We start from the raw sequence: 18,689 nt of genomic DNA on the forward strand, positions 1-18,689 counted from the left end.
AATACCCCATCAGCCGCCCCTGCTGTCATTGTTATTAGCAGCAGCAGGGATAGGCTGATGGAAGTTATAGTTCCATCAGCCCCTGCTCTTTTATCACTTAAATGTAAATGTTATCATTCTCCCCTGCTTGCGCTGATCGCCGCCAGAGCAAGGGAGAATGATAAGAGTCGTGTTCAGCACCTGTCGACTGTGAACAGCGTTTGCTATAACGCTTCTTCCCTGGCACCCGTCCATGTTGTACAGATGCGGCATATGCATGCCTCACTTGTGCCACACATATTATACACACGGACACTGACAACTCCTGTACCGGAAATATCAGGATGTGTGAAAGAGACCTTATAGCTGGTTTTTACATTTTGCTTCTGTGACACACTAAAAGACCCTTTTTATTGCAAAAAATAGTTTTGCATCGCCACATTTTGAGAGCTATAATTTTTCCTTATTTTGGCCCACAGAGTTATGGGAAGTCTTGTTTTTTGCAGGACGAGTTTTTTGATCGCTTTCTATTCCAATTTTTTGGGAGTCAGAATGAACAAAAAACAGCAATTCATGAATTGATTTTTGTGGGGAGGGGGGGCGTTTATACCATTCCGTGTGTAGTAAAATTGATAAGCCAGTTTTATTCTTCGTGTCAGTACGATTACATCGATACCTCATTTATATAGTTTTTTTTATGTTTTGCTGCTTTTATACAATAAAAACTATTTTGTAGAAAAAATAATCATTTTTGCATCACTTTATTCTGAGAGCTATAACTTTTTTGTTTTTCCACTGATGGAGCTGTATGGTGGCATGTTTTTTGCTCACGTGTTATTCCACTTTTTGTTCGGCAATATGATGATAAAGCATTGGTTTTTTTTGCCTTGTTTTTTTATTTTTTATGGTGTTAACTAAGGGGGTTAACTAGTGGGACAGTTTTATAGGTCGGGTCGTTGCGGATGCGGTGATACCAAATATGTTTGCTTTTATTGTTTGGATTTTTTTCAAATTCAAATATTTATTTAGTGATAGAATATACAGCTCTGGCAGTTTCTCAGCTTCTCTACATGTCTGACAACCATTCCATTCCAGTGTCAGTTGAATTCCAACCAGAGTACACCTCATTCTACTTAATTTGCTTCTGATTAGGTGATCACCTGAACCAAATCTTATTTAACGAATTAAAGTATAAAAAGCCCTGCTGTGGTGTTCACAATTCTCTTGCAATAGGACAAGCTGGATGGCAAAATAAGTGCTAGTAATATCCCAAAAGTAATAGGAATTAAAAAATTGTCATGGTTTACTGGGCTCTTGGGTCAGTTAGTTGCAGGGTTAACTCGGATAGCCTCTTTCTGGGTCCTGATAGGCGTTTTATAGCCTCACTGTGAGGTCAATCCTTGTCGTTTATACTCTGAATCTTGGCTGAGTGTGTCTGACCCTGGTATGCCTCTGCTTTGTGCATGTACTATTGTTTGTCTGCTTGGTTTCTGATCTGGTTCCGTCCCTGTTGTGATTCCTGCCTGCCTTTTCTGTACCATCTATTGCCCGTTCTGGTTTTCTGATCTCTTGCTACGTCATGACTATTTTTCTGACTGCCCCTGTGTACTGCGCCGACCTCTCTGTGTATGACCTTGGCTTGTGTGACTACGTTTTGTCCAGTCATCCCTTTTAACAGCCTTGGGGGTTCCTGTCCTTCTTACACTTTCTCCCAGAGCCCGTGCTGCAGTCTCAAACAGCGGCACTAACCTCCGCCCACCCCTCTGACACGTGGTCACGTGACTGCAGGTCCTGTCTGCCTGCTCTGGAGAATGGCTACCCCCTGCAGCACCACTGCTACCGCTCGTTCACAGCTCTTCAGTGTCACAGGCTGTCCCTGGCACCAGACATCCAGGTTAGCCTTCTGCGCTGTTGCCGGTGAGTGCCAGTCAGGTAGCTGGTCCTGACAAAAATTACTTTTAGCCATGCCAAAGGAGTAGAACACAGTGAGCGTCATGTTGCCTCCATCCTTAAAATTTCTAAGACAGAAGTCCATTACAACAAGGTCAAGCAGCAGAACGGCAGAGGGCGAAAATGACTCTCCACTGACCGGGATGATCTTATTTGAATGTCACTCAGCAGCTGCAGGATAACATCAAGTGAGCTACAAAAGGAATGGCAAATGGCAGCTGGGGTGATGTGCATGGCAAGAACAGTTAATAACAGGCTCCTAGAGGCAGGACTCAAGTCATGTAAAGCTAGAAAAAAGCCTTTCATCAATGAGATGCAAGGCTGAATTTTGCCAAAGATTACAAGGATTGGACCATAGAGGACTGGAGTAAGGTAATCTTCTCTGATGAGTCTAATTTTCAGCTTTGCCCAACACCTGGCTGTCTAATGGTTAGACGGAGACTTGGAGAGGCGTACAAGCCACAGTGTCTTGCACCCACTGTGAAATTTGGTGGAGGATCGGTGATGATCTGGGCATGCTTCAGCAAGGTTGGAATTGGGCAGGTTGTTCTTTGCGAAGGACGTATGAATCAAGCTGCACACAGGGTTATCCTGGAAAACCAGTTGATTCCTTCTGCTCAGGCAATATTCCCCAACTCTCAGGACTGTTTTTAACAGTAGGGCAATGCTTGAAGCCACACAACTAGGTCAATCAAGGTGTGGCTGAAGGACCACCATATCACATCCCTGTCATGGCCAGCCCAATCTCCACACCTGAACCCCATTGAAAACCTCTGGAATGTAAGCAAGAGGAAGATGGATAGTCACATGCCATCAAACAAAGAAGAACTGCTTACATTTTTGTACCGGGAGTGGCATATGGTCACCCAAAAGCATTGTGAAAGACTGGTGGAAAGCATTACAAGCTGTGATTAAAAAATCTTGGTTATTCCACAAAATATTGATTTCTGAACTCTTCCTGAGTTAAATCATTAGTATTGTTGTTTCTAAATGATTATGAATTTGGTTTTTTTGCATTTATTTGAGGTCTGCAAGCAATGCATTTTTTTAGTTATTTTGACCATTTCTCATTTTCAGAAAATAAGTATTATTGCTTGGAACTTCGGAGCCAAGTTGTAAGTTTCTAGAATAAAAGAACAATTTAACATTTTACTCAAAAATATACCTATAAAAAGAAAAATCAGACAAACTGAAAATTTTGTAGTGGTCTCTTAATTTTTGCCAGAGCTGTATATTGATTTTTTATAATTATTTTGGATTTTTTAAAAAAAATATTTTTACAATGATTGAAACATTTTTTTTGTTTTACTTTTTTATAACTTTTTTACTTTGTCCCACTATGGGACAATCATTTTTTGCAGGCTGATCGCTTCTATAGCATGCAGATATAGCAGCATCTGCATGCAATGGAAGGTGTCAGCGCTGCATTGACAGGGAGACTTGCTGATCATGCACTGCGCATGATCAGCAAGTTTCCTCAGTCTGGTGACCTGGATGGTGTCATGACGACATCAGCTCACCATGGCAACGAACAGGATCCTGCGTTACGCCGCGGGGTCTCCGATTCAAAGGTAGGGGGCTGCCAGCTCTGTGCCAGCTTCTGGAATGCTGCGATCATGTTCGATCGCAGTACTTCTGGGGATAAAGTGCCGGGAGCGGTCTGTGATTGCTCCTTGCACCTAGTGTCGGGTGCCAGCTGTCAGAATCAGCTGACACCCGGCAGCAATGGGCTGCGCACCCCCTGTGAGCGTGGCCGATGGCTCAGATGCAATATTCCGTCCATGGTCAAATTGGGCCAGGTCACATGGATGGAATATTACGTCTGATGTCAGAAAGGGTTTAATATCTTGTGGACAGGCTGCTCATAATCAAACAGGACTGTCTGTGTCAACCTCTTTTATAGGTTAGGAGTTCACTGTTCAGTAAATACATTGTGTCCGTAAAGTCATGGTGCACTTTTGACCAGACACTGGAAAGCAACAATATATGATAGAAATGTGTAATCTGCTCCAAATAAAAGAAAAACTCTCCCAGTTTCATACCTAGTCAGTGCAGTTCGATGTGGGCTCCATTTGTTGCCCTACACACATCCAAATGATAGTGAAGTTCTTTCCACACAGGTAAGGACGTCTGTGATTCTCTGTTTTAAGTGATTAATGTCATTGATACGCTCAATGTACACATGTTGCTTCACATAACCCCAAAAGTAAATGTCTAAGGGCGTCAGATCCGGGGATCGTGGTGGTCATGGCTTGACAGAACCCCTGCCTATACACCGCCGAGGGAATGTTCTATCCAGAAACTCATGAATAATGGTGGCATAGTGTGGAGGAGCACTGTCCTGTTGAAAGATGGCACCTTCTGCAAATTGTGGCACTGCATACAATTCCAACATGTCAAGATACATGTTTGCCATCACAGACTGCTCTGCAAAAAAAATTGTGCCTATCACCTTATGCATCAGGCCACACCACACGTTCACTTTAGGGGTGTTACGTTCGTACTCTACATAGGCATGAGGATGTTCAGCACCCCATAATTGGACGTTATGGCGATGAACATGTCCACAGATATGGAACGTCACCTCATCGCTAAACCCAATCTTCTGCAAAAATCTTGCATCATTGTCGATCTCATGAAGCATATCTGTAGCAAACGCGCATCGTTTGGATCTATCCGTCAGTTTGATAGCGTGCAACAGTCGCAATTTGTACCCCGTAAAACAGAGACTTTTCTTTAACACCTTATGAACTGTAGTCTTGCTTAGGTGTAATTGTCGAGCACACGCACACACAGATTTTTTAGGGCTCCTTAGGTAGCTATCCTGTAAAGCCTCTACAGACTCGTCACTGACTGATGGCCTACCAAAACGGGGTTTCTCCACTAAACTGCCGGTTTACTTCAACTGCTTATCCCACCGAGTAATGTTATTCCTATGTGGTGGCGCTTCGTTATAAACGCACCAATTGTCACATAGCAGTTTGGTCATGGCTTCGAATTTAGCGAGCCATAGAACACATTGAACTTTCCTCTGTACCGTCCACATCTCGACTGGCATGGAAAATCACACTGCTTGCATAAGCTTGTGGTTGCATGATGTCACAGACCTGGCAGTGTATTAATCAGAGTTCACTTTATCAGGGGCTAATCTGACTGGGGGCTCAGCAACAGCTTAAATGAGTTTGTGTTGTTTGATTGGTTCTTGTTATCTCCTCATGAACAGGTCTGATATGATTGGGCCAGAGAAAGGGCGCCAAAATGTAAACTATAAAAGTGCACCATGACTTAACGGACACACTGTATTACAATATACTGCACATAAAGCATGAATATAATTTCTAGCGGTCATATTATTTTCACTAGTGTAAGAAGAAAATTCTCATTTCATATAGGGTGGGGAAAATAAGTATTTGTTACACTGCCGATTGTGCAAGATTTCCCACCTGCAAAGAATGGAGAGGTCTGTAATTTTTATTGTAGGTACGCTTCAATTGTGAGAGACAGAATCCAGAAATAAAAAACAGAAAATCACATCGTATGATTTTTAAATTATTAAATTTCATTTTATTGCATGAAATATGGTGTATACTCATGTATAAGCCGAGTTTTTCAGCACATTTTTTTGCATTGAAAATGCCCCCCACGGCTTATACACGAGTCACTGTTCCAGAAGATGATGGGGGAGGAGGAGCGGCAGAGCTGTGGGTGACAGTAGGCAGAAGACGGCGGCTGCGACTAAAGCCTGTGCCCGCTGCTGAAAAGAAATGAATATTCACTGCACTTGCAGTGAACATTCATTTCTCTTATAGCGTGCGCACAGTGTGAGCGGCAGTCACCAGCTTCTAGCAGCTTCCGTGCTAGCATGGGTGCCCTTTCATTAAGGTAATGAATATTCACCTCTCTCCATTCACATAGACATGGGGAGAGAAATGAATATTCATTCCCTTAATGAAAGGGGACCCGTGATCTCTCGGCCACAGGAGCTGGTGGCACCGGAGCGAGATGCTGCAAGGGCGTGCAGGAAATGTAAGTAGGATTTTCTCATGTTGGCCATAAATACAAGGATGGGGATGAAGAACCATGCAGACAAGGATGGGAATAATGAGTTCTGCATACAAGGATGGGAATAAGGAGCCATGCATACAAGGATGGGAATAAGGAGTCATGCATACATGGAAGGGAATAAGGAGCCATGCAAACAAGGATGTGAATAAGGAGCCAGCCAGACAAGAATGGGTATAAGGAGCCATGCAGGCAAGGATGGGAATAAGGAGCCATGCAGACAAGGATGGGGATAAGAAGCCAATGATACAAGCATGGGGATAGGGAGCCATGCATATAAGGATGGGGATGAGGAACCATGCATACCAGAATAGGGATTGGGGGACAATGCAAACCTGGCTTATACTCGAGTCAATACATTTTCCCAGTTTTTCCAGGCAAAATTAGGTGCCTCGGCTTATACTTGGGTCTGCTTATACACAAAATATTTATGGTAGGTATTTGATCAGCTACCAACCAACAAGAATTCTGACTTTCACAGACCTGTTAGTTTTTCTTTGAGAATTCCTCTTTCTCTGCACTTATTACCTGCATTAATTGTACCTGTTTGAACTCGTTACCTATATAAAAGATACATGTCCACACACTCAATCAATCACACTCCAACCTCTCCACCATGGCCAAGACCAAATAGCTGTCTAAGGACACCAGCGACAAAATTGTAGACCTGCAAAAGGCTGGGATGAGCTACAGGACAATATGCAAGCCACTTGTTGAGAAGTCAACAACTGTTGGCACAATTATTAGAAAATGGAAGAAATGCAAGATGACTTAATCTTCCTTGGTCTGGGGCTCCTTGCAAGATCTTGCCTTGTGGGGTGAGGATGATTCTGAGAAAGATCAGGAATCTGCCCAGAACCACACAGGATGACCTGGTCAATGAGCTGAAGAGAGCTCGGACCACAGTCTTCAATATTACTCTTAGTAACACACTACGCTGTCATGTATTAAAACCCTGCAGGGCACGCAAGGCCCCTTTGCTCACACCAGCACATGTCCAGGCACGTTTGAAGTTCGCCAAGACCATGGGATTAGGTTATGTGGTCAGATGAGACCGTGTTTGATGGTTAATATCATGGTATAAAACCATTAGCTTCGAAAAAAAGGCAAGTAACCAGGGAAACTCATGGCCTTGCGCGTTTCAAATTGACTGAGTCTTAATCATAGTTCGGAGTGTTCCCATAATCAAAGTAGCCTCAATACGCCTCCGTGCACATCCTGTGGGGATACATAGCGACCCACGCATGTGACACCGGTCACTGCCTCACAATAGGATAGACCTTTTTGTCTGATGATGAAATACAGGTTTTAGTATTAGACATGTGCTTGCAGAGACCACAATGTCTCTGTTCACATTTATAAGAACCACTGGTGGAAAGCCAATTATTGGGTTTTCCCTTTTTATTTATACTTTTATTGGTGTGGTCGCTAGGGGCAACCAGATTGCCAATCGTAGCTCCACGGCGGGATACAAATTTACATTCCCCCCTTCAGTATGTTTTTTAAAGAATTATCAATATAAAAAATAGGTAAATATTTTTTAATAATAATAGTAACTTGATAGAAGTTGTTGCTAAATTCCGTAGAAAAAACTACTTTGTTGTCATCAAAAACATTTTCATTCTGATAATTTTGGTTAGTTTTTTCTTGGGAGAGATATTCCAATCTAGTTTTAGAATTAGCTTTAATTTTTGCCCTATTAAGGACAGCTGAAGAGTAACCTGTTCTTTGTTGTCTGGATCTAATATTGTGACATTCAGAAATATATCTGTCATTTTTTGTGCAACATCTCCTGGCTCGAACATATTCACCAACTGGTAAATTGTTTAACACATGTCTTGGGTGTGAACTGTTGGCTAGCAAAATGAAGTTACCTGGTTTACTAGGTTTTCTGAAAAGTTCACAGAGAACAATGGCATCACCTACTGTATATCGCCCGTCAGGATAATGTCTTAAGTAGGATATGACTTTAGGATGGAAGCAATATGAAAAAACAATGTTAGCAGAATTATTATTGATGTATGAGATAAATTTTGGTATGGATGCCCCATCACCCTGCATGATAATAAGAATATCATCCATGAAGCGTCCATACCAAAAAATATCCAGCAAAAAAAGGATTATCAGTGGAATAAATACGCTTCTCCTCCTATCAATTCATAAATATATTTGCAACAGGCACATGACAGATGATATGATATATACAGCTGATATGTGCCCGTAACAGCCGCGGGTGGAATCGCGATCCACCTGCAGCTGTTAACTAGTTAAATGCCGCTGTCAATCTCTGACAGCGGCATTTAACTAGCGCTTACCAGAAGCACGTCACTAATCCCGCCCATTGGTGACCCCATCACATGATTATGGGTCACCGATGGGTTGGCATGACAACCAGAGGTCTCTAGCAGATCTCTATGGTTATTATAGCCGGGTTGCTATGAACACCGCCCGGTGATCGGCGCTCATAGCAAGTGAGCATTTCTGCTACACACAAGCAATCTGATCGTTGTCTGTGTGTAGCAGAGGCGATCAGATAACTGCAACTTCTAGTCTCCCATGGAGATTATTGAAGCTTGCAAAAAGTAATCAAAAAAATTTAAAAAAAATAAAAAAAATATATGAATGTTCAAATTAACCCTTTTTCGCCCCATTCAAAATAAAACAATAAAGAAAAATTCAAATATACACATATTTGGTATCGCTGCGTTCAGAATCGCCCGATCTTTCAATTTAAAAAAAATAATTAACTTGACAAAATGCAATAACGGGCAATCAAAAGATTGTATCTACACCAAAATTGTATCACTAAAAATGTCAGCTCAGTGCGGAAAAAATAAGCCCTCACCCAATCCCCAGATCACAAAAAATAGAGACACTAACGAGTCTCAGAAAATGGCGCTTTTTTTAACCAAACTTTGGATTTTTTTCCCACCGCTTAAATAAAAAAAAAAAAAACCTAGACATGTTTGGTGTCTATGAACTTGTAACGACCTGTAAAATCATAATGGCAGGCCAGTTTCAGCATTAAGTGAACATGGTAAAAAAACATAACAAAACTGTGGAATTGCACTTTTTTTTTGCAATTTCACCGCACTTGGAATTTTTTTCCCATTTTCCAGTACTCGATATATTAAAACCAATGGTGTTGTTCAAAAGTACAACTTGTTCCGTAAAAAACAAGCCCTAACATGGCCATATTGACAAAAAAATTAAAAAAAAATTAATGCTCTGGGAAGAAGGGGAGCACAAAAAATAAAAAAGCAAAAACAAAAATACCTCTAGCCGTGAAGGGGATAAATAATTATATCATTGTATGGATCTGTTGCTGGATAACTTCCCCCTTTGATACTGCTCGTTTGCTGCTAATACGAACTTCTTTCGGTGCATAGCCATTGGATTCTACTGCGGTGAGCTGGATTTTTTCTACAAAGTTTTATTTTCCCCACTGTACATGTGTGTGTTGTCTTATTTTTGTCATATAATCCTGAAGAAAGGAACTGTTCACTTCTGATTCTTACATCATTATATAAAAAGGGTTCCCAGATAATAAAATGATCATAGGCGGTCCTACATTTGGTATTCCTAAGGATCACCCGTGATTTCTGGGAAATCTCACAGCAAGCATTAATTCTTTATTCAATGCTAATGGGAAATGGTGCCTATATCATATAATAGAATGTCTTTTTGTCTTTTATAGAGACCAATATGATTTTTACTCCAGGAAGAGAGATTCTCTTTTAGGCCCGTTTCACATGTCAGTTTATTTGCAGTACCGGAAAAAACGGTACTGGAGATATCTGTGTCCGTGTGTGTACTACATGCAGCACACATGTGGCAACCGTGTGCCGCAACCGTGTGCCACATCAGTACCACACGGACAGCTGCCAGGGAAGAAGCACTACAGTAAGCGCTGTTCCCCGGCGACTGGTGTTGAATCCGACTCTCATCATGCTTCCCTGCTCTGCCAGCGATCGGCGCGAGCAGAGGAGAATGTTGTCCGAGTGATGACAGCAGGTGGGGGCTTTTGGGACTCTTACCCCCATCTTCCGACACCTGCTGCCGCTAATAACAGTGACAGCAGGAGCGGATGATCGGGGTATTCCACAGCCACCGCCTGCGATCTAACTAAATAAATGAATGAAAAACCTGACTTGGATTCCCCCTTATTTTCTTGAACCAGCCAGGCAAAACTCACAGCTGGGGGCTGCAACCCTCAGCTGTCAGCTTCTGCAAGGATGGTTAGCAAGAATAGAGGTGCAAGGTTGGTTATCAAGAATAGAGGAATCCCCAAGCTGTTTTTTTAATTTTTTAAATAGTAAAAAAAAACGATGTGGGGTCCCCCACATTTTTGACAACCAGCCTTGTTAAAGCTCACAGCTGGAGGCTGCCATTCTCAGGTTGGTTAGGGGCCATAGATATTGCCCACCCAGCCTAAAACAGCAGCCCGCAGCTGCCCAGAAAAGGCGCATCTATTAGATTCTCCAATTTTGGCACTTTGCCCGGCTCTTCCCACTTGCCCTTTAGCGGTGTCAAGTGGAGTTCATATTTATGGGGTTGATGTCTCCTCTGTCATGTCAGGTGACATCAAGCCCACGGATTAGTAATGGAGAGGTGTCTGTAAGACACCTCTCCATTACTAATCCTATAATCCTATAATTACTAATCCTATAGTTATATGATAAATAAAGACACAGCCAGAATAAAATACTTTATTTGAAAAAATGACAGAGACACCTTTAATATTCTAAATTAAACCATACTTACTGCAACACCTAATTCCCCGAAGCCCTTGATCTCTTGTAATAAAAATAAAATAAAAAAATAATAATACCTGTCCGACGCTGTAATCCATGTCTGGGGGCTAAATAGTTGCGACCGTCCCGGCTGAAAACTACTGATGAATGATATGCTGAGAGCGCAGCATCTTTCACCAGCGGAGATATCATCGAGGCCGGGCTGAACTGTGGTGACCTCAGGACCGTGGGCAAATGCCGGTGATGATGTCACCACTTGTGAATTATGCTGCGCTCAGCATCTCATTCACCAGTGGTTTTAAGCTGGGACGGTCGCTGTGGAATATACCGATCATCCGTTCCTGCTGTCACTGTTATTAGCAGCAGCAGGTGTCCGATGATAGGGGTAAGAGTCCCAAAAGCCCCCACCTGCTGTCATAGTTCGGACATCATTCTCCTCTGCTTTTGCCGATCGCCGGCAGAGCAGGGGAGAATGATGAGAGCCAGCTTCAGCACCAGCCACCGGGGAACAGCAGTTACTGCAGCACTTCTTCCCTGGCGGCCGTGTGGTACTGATGCATCACACGGACGGCATTCGTGTGCGGTACGTGTTTACACAGACCCATTGACTTGAATGGGTCCATGTTATCCGTGCAGCTGCACAAAAAGGACATGTCTACGTGTGAGTCACTCGGACAACCGGTCCATAAAAAAACACAGATATGTGCACAGACCCATTCATTTCAATCGGTCTGCGTGTGTCGGTGTCTCTGGTACGTGTGAAAGCTGTCACCACACATACTGGAGACACTGGCATGTGAAAGAGGCCTTATAGATACTTTTTGCTCTGGCTGGTAGATTGTGGGACTCTTCTCTGTATTTATTTTTTTCCCTCAAGCAGACAAAACATATAAGTGTACTATTAAATTTTTTTTTACATTGTCTGGTTCTTTCAGGATCCTCAAGAAATGAACGCATTAAAATCCCTTTAACACCAAGATATTTGAGGTGCACAATGGGGTCAGACAGAGGTATGTTCCATACATTGTTTTGTGTGACAACATAGTGTGTATTTGTTTAAAGTGAACCTGATCGCTGATGCAAAGTGTCCAATCCACGAGCAACATGTATCAGGCACTACTGTAGATGTATGATCTCAGCCATGAATCTTTGACTCTGACACACTGCAGCGTTTTCAAAGAAAAACATTTTTAAAGCCTCCAGGGACCAAGACTGTGCTGGAGACTATTTAGACAAGCGGGTCTCTGCGGCATCTCACCATCCACTGCACTCTATAGACAAGTCTCTCACTATGTCCCCTTATAAGGAGACACCTCTCAATCAAGAGCAACACTTGGGAAAAAGTTGCTTTCAACCCCTTCACGACCTTGGACGTATCATTACATCCAGGTTGGCAAGTACATATGATACGTTCAGTCGATTTTGCGCTCACAGGGGCTGTGTGATCTCGATTGCGATCTCATCATATAGAGGGCAGGCAGAGGGAAGGGATCCTCTCTGCTCTCCATTCGGCGCTCCTACGATGTCATTGTGCGACCCGATTATTGTCATGGTGACTTGATATAGTCATGACGACATAAGGGTCACCAGGACTAGCAAGCTTGTTAAACCATGCTCAGAGTATGGTGTGACCCACCATGCTCTGAGCATGGTTTAACAAGCTTGCTAGTCCTGGTGACCCTTATGTCGTTATGTACATCAGTGCAGTACTGACAGTTTATAATGATTGTGCATTGCTATGCTTTATAAGTGATCAGAGTGAAAAGAGTGAAAGTCACATAGACTAAGTAAAAAAGTAAAAAAAAAAATTGTAAAAATAATAATAAATATATAGTACCTATAAATAAATATTTTTAGAGAAACAAAAATAAGCAAAAAAGTACATGTTTGGTATCACCACGTCCATAACGACCCAACTAGATAACCCCTTCAGTGAACACCCTAAAAAAGAAAAGAAAACAATGCTTTATCGTAATATTTCCGAAAAAAAGTGTAATAAAACACGATCAAAAAGACGAATGTGTAAATAAAAAAAGCTGTAGCTCTGAAAACGTCATCTTGTCCCGCAAAGAAGCAAGCCGCCATACAGCTCCATCAGCAGAAAAAATAAAAAGTTGTAGCTTTCTGAATAAAGAGATGCAAAAATATTTTTTTTCCTATAAAATGGTTTTACTTTGTAAAAGCGCCAAAACATAAAAAAAAATATAAATGTGGTATCACTGTAATTGTGCTGACCTGAAGAATAAAACTGCCATATCAATTTTAACACACGTGGAATGGCATTTAAAAAAAGACTGTTCCTGAATTGCTGTTTTTTGTTCATTCTGCCTACCACAAATTGGAATAGAAAGCAATAAAAAAAGTCATGTGCTTAAAACTGTACCAATAAAAACGTCAACTCGTCCCGCCAAAAAACAATCCCTCACATGTCTCTGTCTTCCAAAATATGGAAAAGTTAACCCCTTTCTGACATCGGGCCCACCCCACCTCAATGGGATAGTACGTCCAGCGCGATTGGCCGCGTTCACGGGGGGAGCGCGGCCGATCGCAGCCGGGTGTCATCTGACTATCGCAGCTGACATCCGGCACTATGTGCCAGGAGCGGTCACGGACCGCCCCCGGCATATTAACCCCCGGCACACTGCGATCAAACATGATCGCAGTGTTCCGGCGGTATAGGGAAGCATCGCGCAGGGAGGGGGCTCCCTGCGGGCTTCCGTGAGACCCTCGGAGCAACGCGATGTAGTCGCGTTGCTCCGAGGGTCTCTTACCTCCTCTTCCCTGCAGCAGGGCCAGATCCAAGATGGCCACGGCATCCAGGCCCTGCAGGGAGGTGGCTTCACTGCGCCTGCTCAGAGTAGGCGCTGGGAAGCCTCCAGGAGCTGTGCACGTCAGATCGCCGATCTGACACAGTGCACAGCAAAGTGTCAGATCGGCGATCTTACACTATAACATCGTGTTCCCCCCCCTGGGGCAATGTTATAGTGTAAAAAAAAAAAACAATTCCAAAAAAAAATGCAAAAAAAAAATATATATTTTGTTCCTATAAATACATTTATCTAAATAAAAAAATAAAAAAACAATAAAAGTACACATATTTAGTATCGCCGCGTCCGTAGCGACCCGACCTATAAAACTGTTAACCCCTTCAGTGAACACCGTAAAAAAAAAAAACGAGGCAAAACACAACGCTTTATTATCATACCGCCAAATAAAAAGTGGAGTAACACGCGATCAAAAAGACGGATATAAATAACCATGGTACCGCTGAAAACGTCATCTTGTCCCGCAAAAAACGAGCCGCCATACAGCGTCATCAAAGAAAAAATAAAAAAGTTACAGTCCTCAGAATAAAGCGATGCAAGAATAATTATTTTTTCTATAAAATAGTTTTTATCGTATAAAAGCACCAAAACATAAAAAAAGATATAAATGAGGTATCGCTGTAATCGTACTGACCCGAAGAATAAAACTGTGCAAAGCAGTCATCAAAGCAAAGCAAAAGGTGGCTACTTTGAAGAACCTAGCATATAAGACATAATTTCAGTTGTTTCACACTTTTTTGTTAAGTATATAATTCCACATGTGTTAATTCATAGTTTTGATGCCTTCAGTGTGAATGTACAATTTTCATAGTCATGAAAATACAGAAAAATCTTTAAATCAGAAGGTGTGTCCAAACTTTTGGTCTGTACTGTATATATACACAAAAAACACATGACACTTGCATGACAATTGCGTTGCACTAGTCCGACTCCCCTGCATCAAAATCAGGCTGATTGTTAATTCGCTAGTGTGTCTCCAGCCTAAGGCTCAGAGCAAATCTATCTTGCGCTCTGCCCTGAGCATTGCATCGTGGTTTACATGTAAATCTCTAAAATACAGTTTTGTGCACTTCTGAAAAGAAGCACACCTCTAAACAGAGGCCAGACAGTGTCCAGAGTAAGGCTACTTTCACACATTAGGTTTTCAGTGTCAGGCTAAATCCGGCGAATGTTGGAAAAACTGGATCCGGCGCAGATTGTGAAAAACTGATGCGACGGATCCGTTTTTTTGACGGATCCGGCTAGCCTATCTAGATTATTGGATAAAAAAAAATTTGGAGCATGCTCAGTTTAAAACATCGGATCATGCTGCCAGATCCGCCTTTTTCCGGATCCGGCACCTTCCGGCTCCCATAGGCTTCCATTCTTGCAAACAGCCGGAAGCGCCGGATCCGGCGCTTCAAGCTTTTTCGCCGGAGACAAAAAACGTTGTAATGGATGTTTTTTCAAGAAACCGGAAGCGGCAGATTTGCCGGATCTGGAGAAAACCGGATGAAACGCAATGTCAATAATATGGCTCTCCTTCCCTTATAAGCTTTACACTGTGCCTGAAAAGTATTTCCCAATTACATGTAGGGTATTGGCGCACTCAGGAGAAATTTATACAACAAACTGAGGTCCATTTTTTCCTACTAGCCCTTAGAAAAAATAAAATCTTGCAGTAAAAACAACATTTTAGTGATAAAAATTTAATTATTCACTCTTCACAGCTCAATGGTATAATTTCTGTGACACAGCTGTGATGTTAATATGATTACTGCATTCCTAGATGAATTCATTGGGGGGTGTAGTTTGTAAAATGAGGTCACTCATGAGGGGTTTCTACTGTTCTGGCAGCTCAGGGGCTCTGCCAATGTAACATAATGCAAAATTCTGAACTCCATTATGGCGCTTCTTCCATTCTTAGCTTTGCACTGTGCCTCTAAAGAAGCTTTCGACCACATGAGGGGTGTTGGTGTACTCAGGAGAAATTGCACACCCTTGTGAAAATAAAAAAAGTTTGGGTTAAAAGAATTTTTTTGTTGGAAAAGTTTAATTTTTTTTTCTAGTTTCACAGCTCAACGTTCTAAACTTCTGTTATGCACATTGGGAATTCAAGGTGCTCACCACACATCTAGATACATTCCTTGAGGTGTCTAGTTTAACCTCTTTCTGGCATCCGACGTACTATCCCGTCCAAGTGCCCTGGGCCCGTCTGACCATGGACAGGATATTATGTCATAGCGATCGGCCGCGCACACGGCTGACACTCGGTACTAAGTGCCAGGATCGGTCACAGACTGCTCCCGGCACATTATCCCCCGAAATGCTGCGATCAAACACGATCGCAACATTCCGGAGCCGGCACAGGGGCTGACAGCAGGGTCCCGATCGCTGCCATGGAGTCCCGATGTCGTCATGATGACATTGGGGTCTCCAGAGCTGAGAAACTTCCTGTCATGCGCAGTGCATGCCAGGAAGTCTCTCAGGTTAGTGTATAGAAACTGCAGCGCTGTCAGCTTCTATAGCATGCAGATCTGCATGCCATAGAAGTGATCAGCCTGCACAAAATGAATGTCTCATAGTGGGCCACAGTTTTAAACGTAAAAATGAATTAAAACAAATTTTTTTTAAATAATTGTAAAAATATTTTCAAAAATAATAATAAAAAGATCAATATTTATTCTATAAATAAATAAATATTTGCATAAAAAAAAATCTAAACAATGAAAGTACACATATTTGGTAACGCCGCGTCCGTAATGACCCACTAGTTGACCCTTTTAGTGAACACCATAAAAAAAAAACAAGACAAAAATCAATTCTTTATCATCATACCGCCGAACAAAAAGTGGAATAACACGCAATCAAAAAGACATATACTGTATAAATAAACATGGTACTGCTGAAAACGTCATCTTGTCCTGCAAAAAACAAGCCCCCATACAGCTCCATCACCAGAAAAATAAAAAAGTTATAGCTCTCAGAATAAAGCTATGCAAAAATAATTATTTAGTATATAAAATAGTTTTTATTGTATAAAAGCGCCAATGCATAAAAAAATTATATAAATGAGGTATTGCTGTAATCGTACTAGCCCGAAGAATAAAACTACTTTATCAATTTTACCACACGTAGAACGGTATAAATGCCCCACAACCAAAATAAATTTATGAATTGATGGTTTTTGTTCATTCTGCCTCCCAAAAATCGGAATAAAAAGCGATCAAAAAATGTCATGTGCCCAAAAATGGTACCAAAAAAAAGTCAACTCGTCCCACAAAAAACAAGACCTCACATGACCCTGTGGACCAAATTATGGAACAATTACATGTCTCAAAATTTGGTGATGCAAAAACAATTTTTTGCAAAAAATAGCGTCTTTTAGTGTGTGACAGCAGCCAAACAGAAAAACCTGCTATAACGCCTCTTTCACACGTCCTAATATTTCCGCTACCGGAGATGTCAGTGGCTGTGTGTGTAATATTTGCGGCACACGTGTGACATGCTTGTGCCGCATCAGTACCACAAGGACGGGCACCAGGGAAGAAGTGTTACAGTAAGCACTGTTCCCTGGCGCTGGGTGCTGATTGTGGCTCTCATCATTCTCCCCTGCTTGTGCCGATCGCCGGCAGAGCAGGGGAGATTGACGAAAGCCGTGTTCAGCACCCAGCGCCAGGGAACAGCGCTTACTGTAACGCTTCTTCCCCGGCACCGATGCGTGTCACATGTATGACATCCATGTGTGTTATGCATATGCACGTGTGCTGGATGTTTTGTGGCTCGTGCTGACATTAAAAAACGGATATGTCAGCGTGTTTTGCCCACGGACACACGGTCTTTGGAAACACTGACATGCACAGACCCATTTACTTGAATAGGCAAATAGCGCTCCGTTCCTCCCGAGACTCTCCGCATGGCTGCCCAATGGTATAAAATTCTGAGACACCCTTAGATAAATTCATTTAGAGGTGTAATTCATAAAATGAGGTCACTTATGGGGGTTCTGCTGTTTTGGCACCTCATGGGCTCTCCCAGTGGGTCATGGCACCTTCATACCATAACAGTAAAATCTGGCGCTTCTTCCCTTCTGAGCTGTCATGTGCCCAAACAGTGGTTTACTCCCACATATGGGGTATCAGCGTACTCAGGACAAATTGCACAATAACTCTTGGGGTCCATTTTCTTCTGTTACCCTTGGAAAATAAAAAATTGGGGGCAAAAAGAAAATTTTTGTGGAAAAAATATGATTATTTATTTTCACAGCTCTACATTATAAACATCTGTGAAGCAATTGGGGGTTCAAAGTGCTCACCACACATCTAGATAAGTTCCTTGGGGGGGTCTAGTTTCCAAAATGGGGTAACTTGTGGGCGGTTTCCACTGTTTAGGCACATCATCGGGGCTCTCCAAACGCGACATGACACCTACAGACCATTCCATCAGAGTCTGCATTACAAAAAGTCACTACTTCCCTTCCGAGCCCCGACATGTGCCCATACAGTAGTTTTCTCCCACATATGGGTTATCAGAGTACTCAGGACAAATTGGGGTCCAATTTCTCCTGTTACCCTTGGAAAAATAAAAAATTGGGGACTAAAAGATCATTTTTGTGGAAAAAGTTCAAAGTTCTCACCACACGTCTAGATAAGTTCATTGGGGGTCTAGTTTCCAAAATGGGGTCACTTGTGGGGGGGGTTTCCACTGTTTAGGCACATCAGGGGCTCTCCAAACGCAGCATGGCGTCCGATCTCAATTACAGCCAATTTTGCATTAAAAAAGTCAAATTACGCTCCTACCCTTCCGAGCTCTGCCATGCGCCCAAGCAGTGGTTTACCCCCATATATTGGGTATCAGAGTACTCAGGACAAATTGCACAATAACTTTTGGAGTCCTGTTACCCTTGGGAAAATTAACCCTTTTCTGACATCTGACATACTATCCCATTGAGGTGACCCGGGCCCGTATGACCATCGACGGGATAGTACGTCATATGCGATCAGTCACGCTCACGGGGGGAGCGCGGCTGCTCGCGGCCGAGTGTCAGCTGATTATTACAGCTGACATCCGGCACTATGTGCTAGGAGCGGTCACTGACTGCTCCTGGCACATTAACCTTCGGAACACTGCGATCAAACAT

At 42.4% G+C, this 18,689-nt stretch overlaps 1 protein-coding gene across 3 annotated transcripts in view; it reads left to right on the top strand.

Moving 5' to 3' along the window:
• DLG5 (discs large MAGUK scaffold protein 5) overlaps positions 1-18,689 on the top strand; it is a 491,099-nt gene that overhangs the window by 340,603 nt on the left and 131,807 nt on the right. For 2 of the 3 annotated variants that reach the window (XM_077259413.1, XM_077259411.1), the window contains exon 20: positions 11,681-11,755. The exons of the other annotated variant lie outside the window; for it this stretch is intronic. In XM_077259413.1, the coding sequence (XP_077115528.1) occupies positions 11,681-11,755 (75 nt within the window). The remainder of the gene's footprint in view (positions 1-11,680; positions 11,756-18,689) is intronic. 3 annotated transcript variants of the gene reach the window in all.

This window comes from Ranitomeya variabilis, chromosome 4 (assembly GCF_051348905.1).
Source record: "Ranitomeya variabilis isolate aRanVar5 chromosome 4, aRanVar5.hap1, whole genome shotgun sequence".
NCBI classification, from domain to species: Eukaryota; Metazoa; Chordata; class Amphibia; order Anura; family Dendrobatidae; genus Ranitomeya; species Ranitomeya variabilis.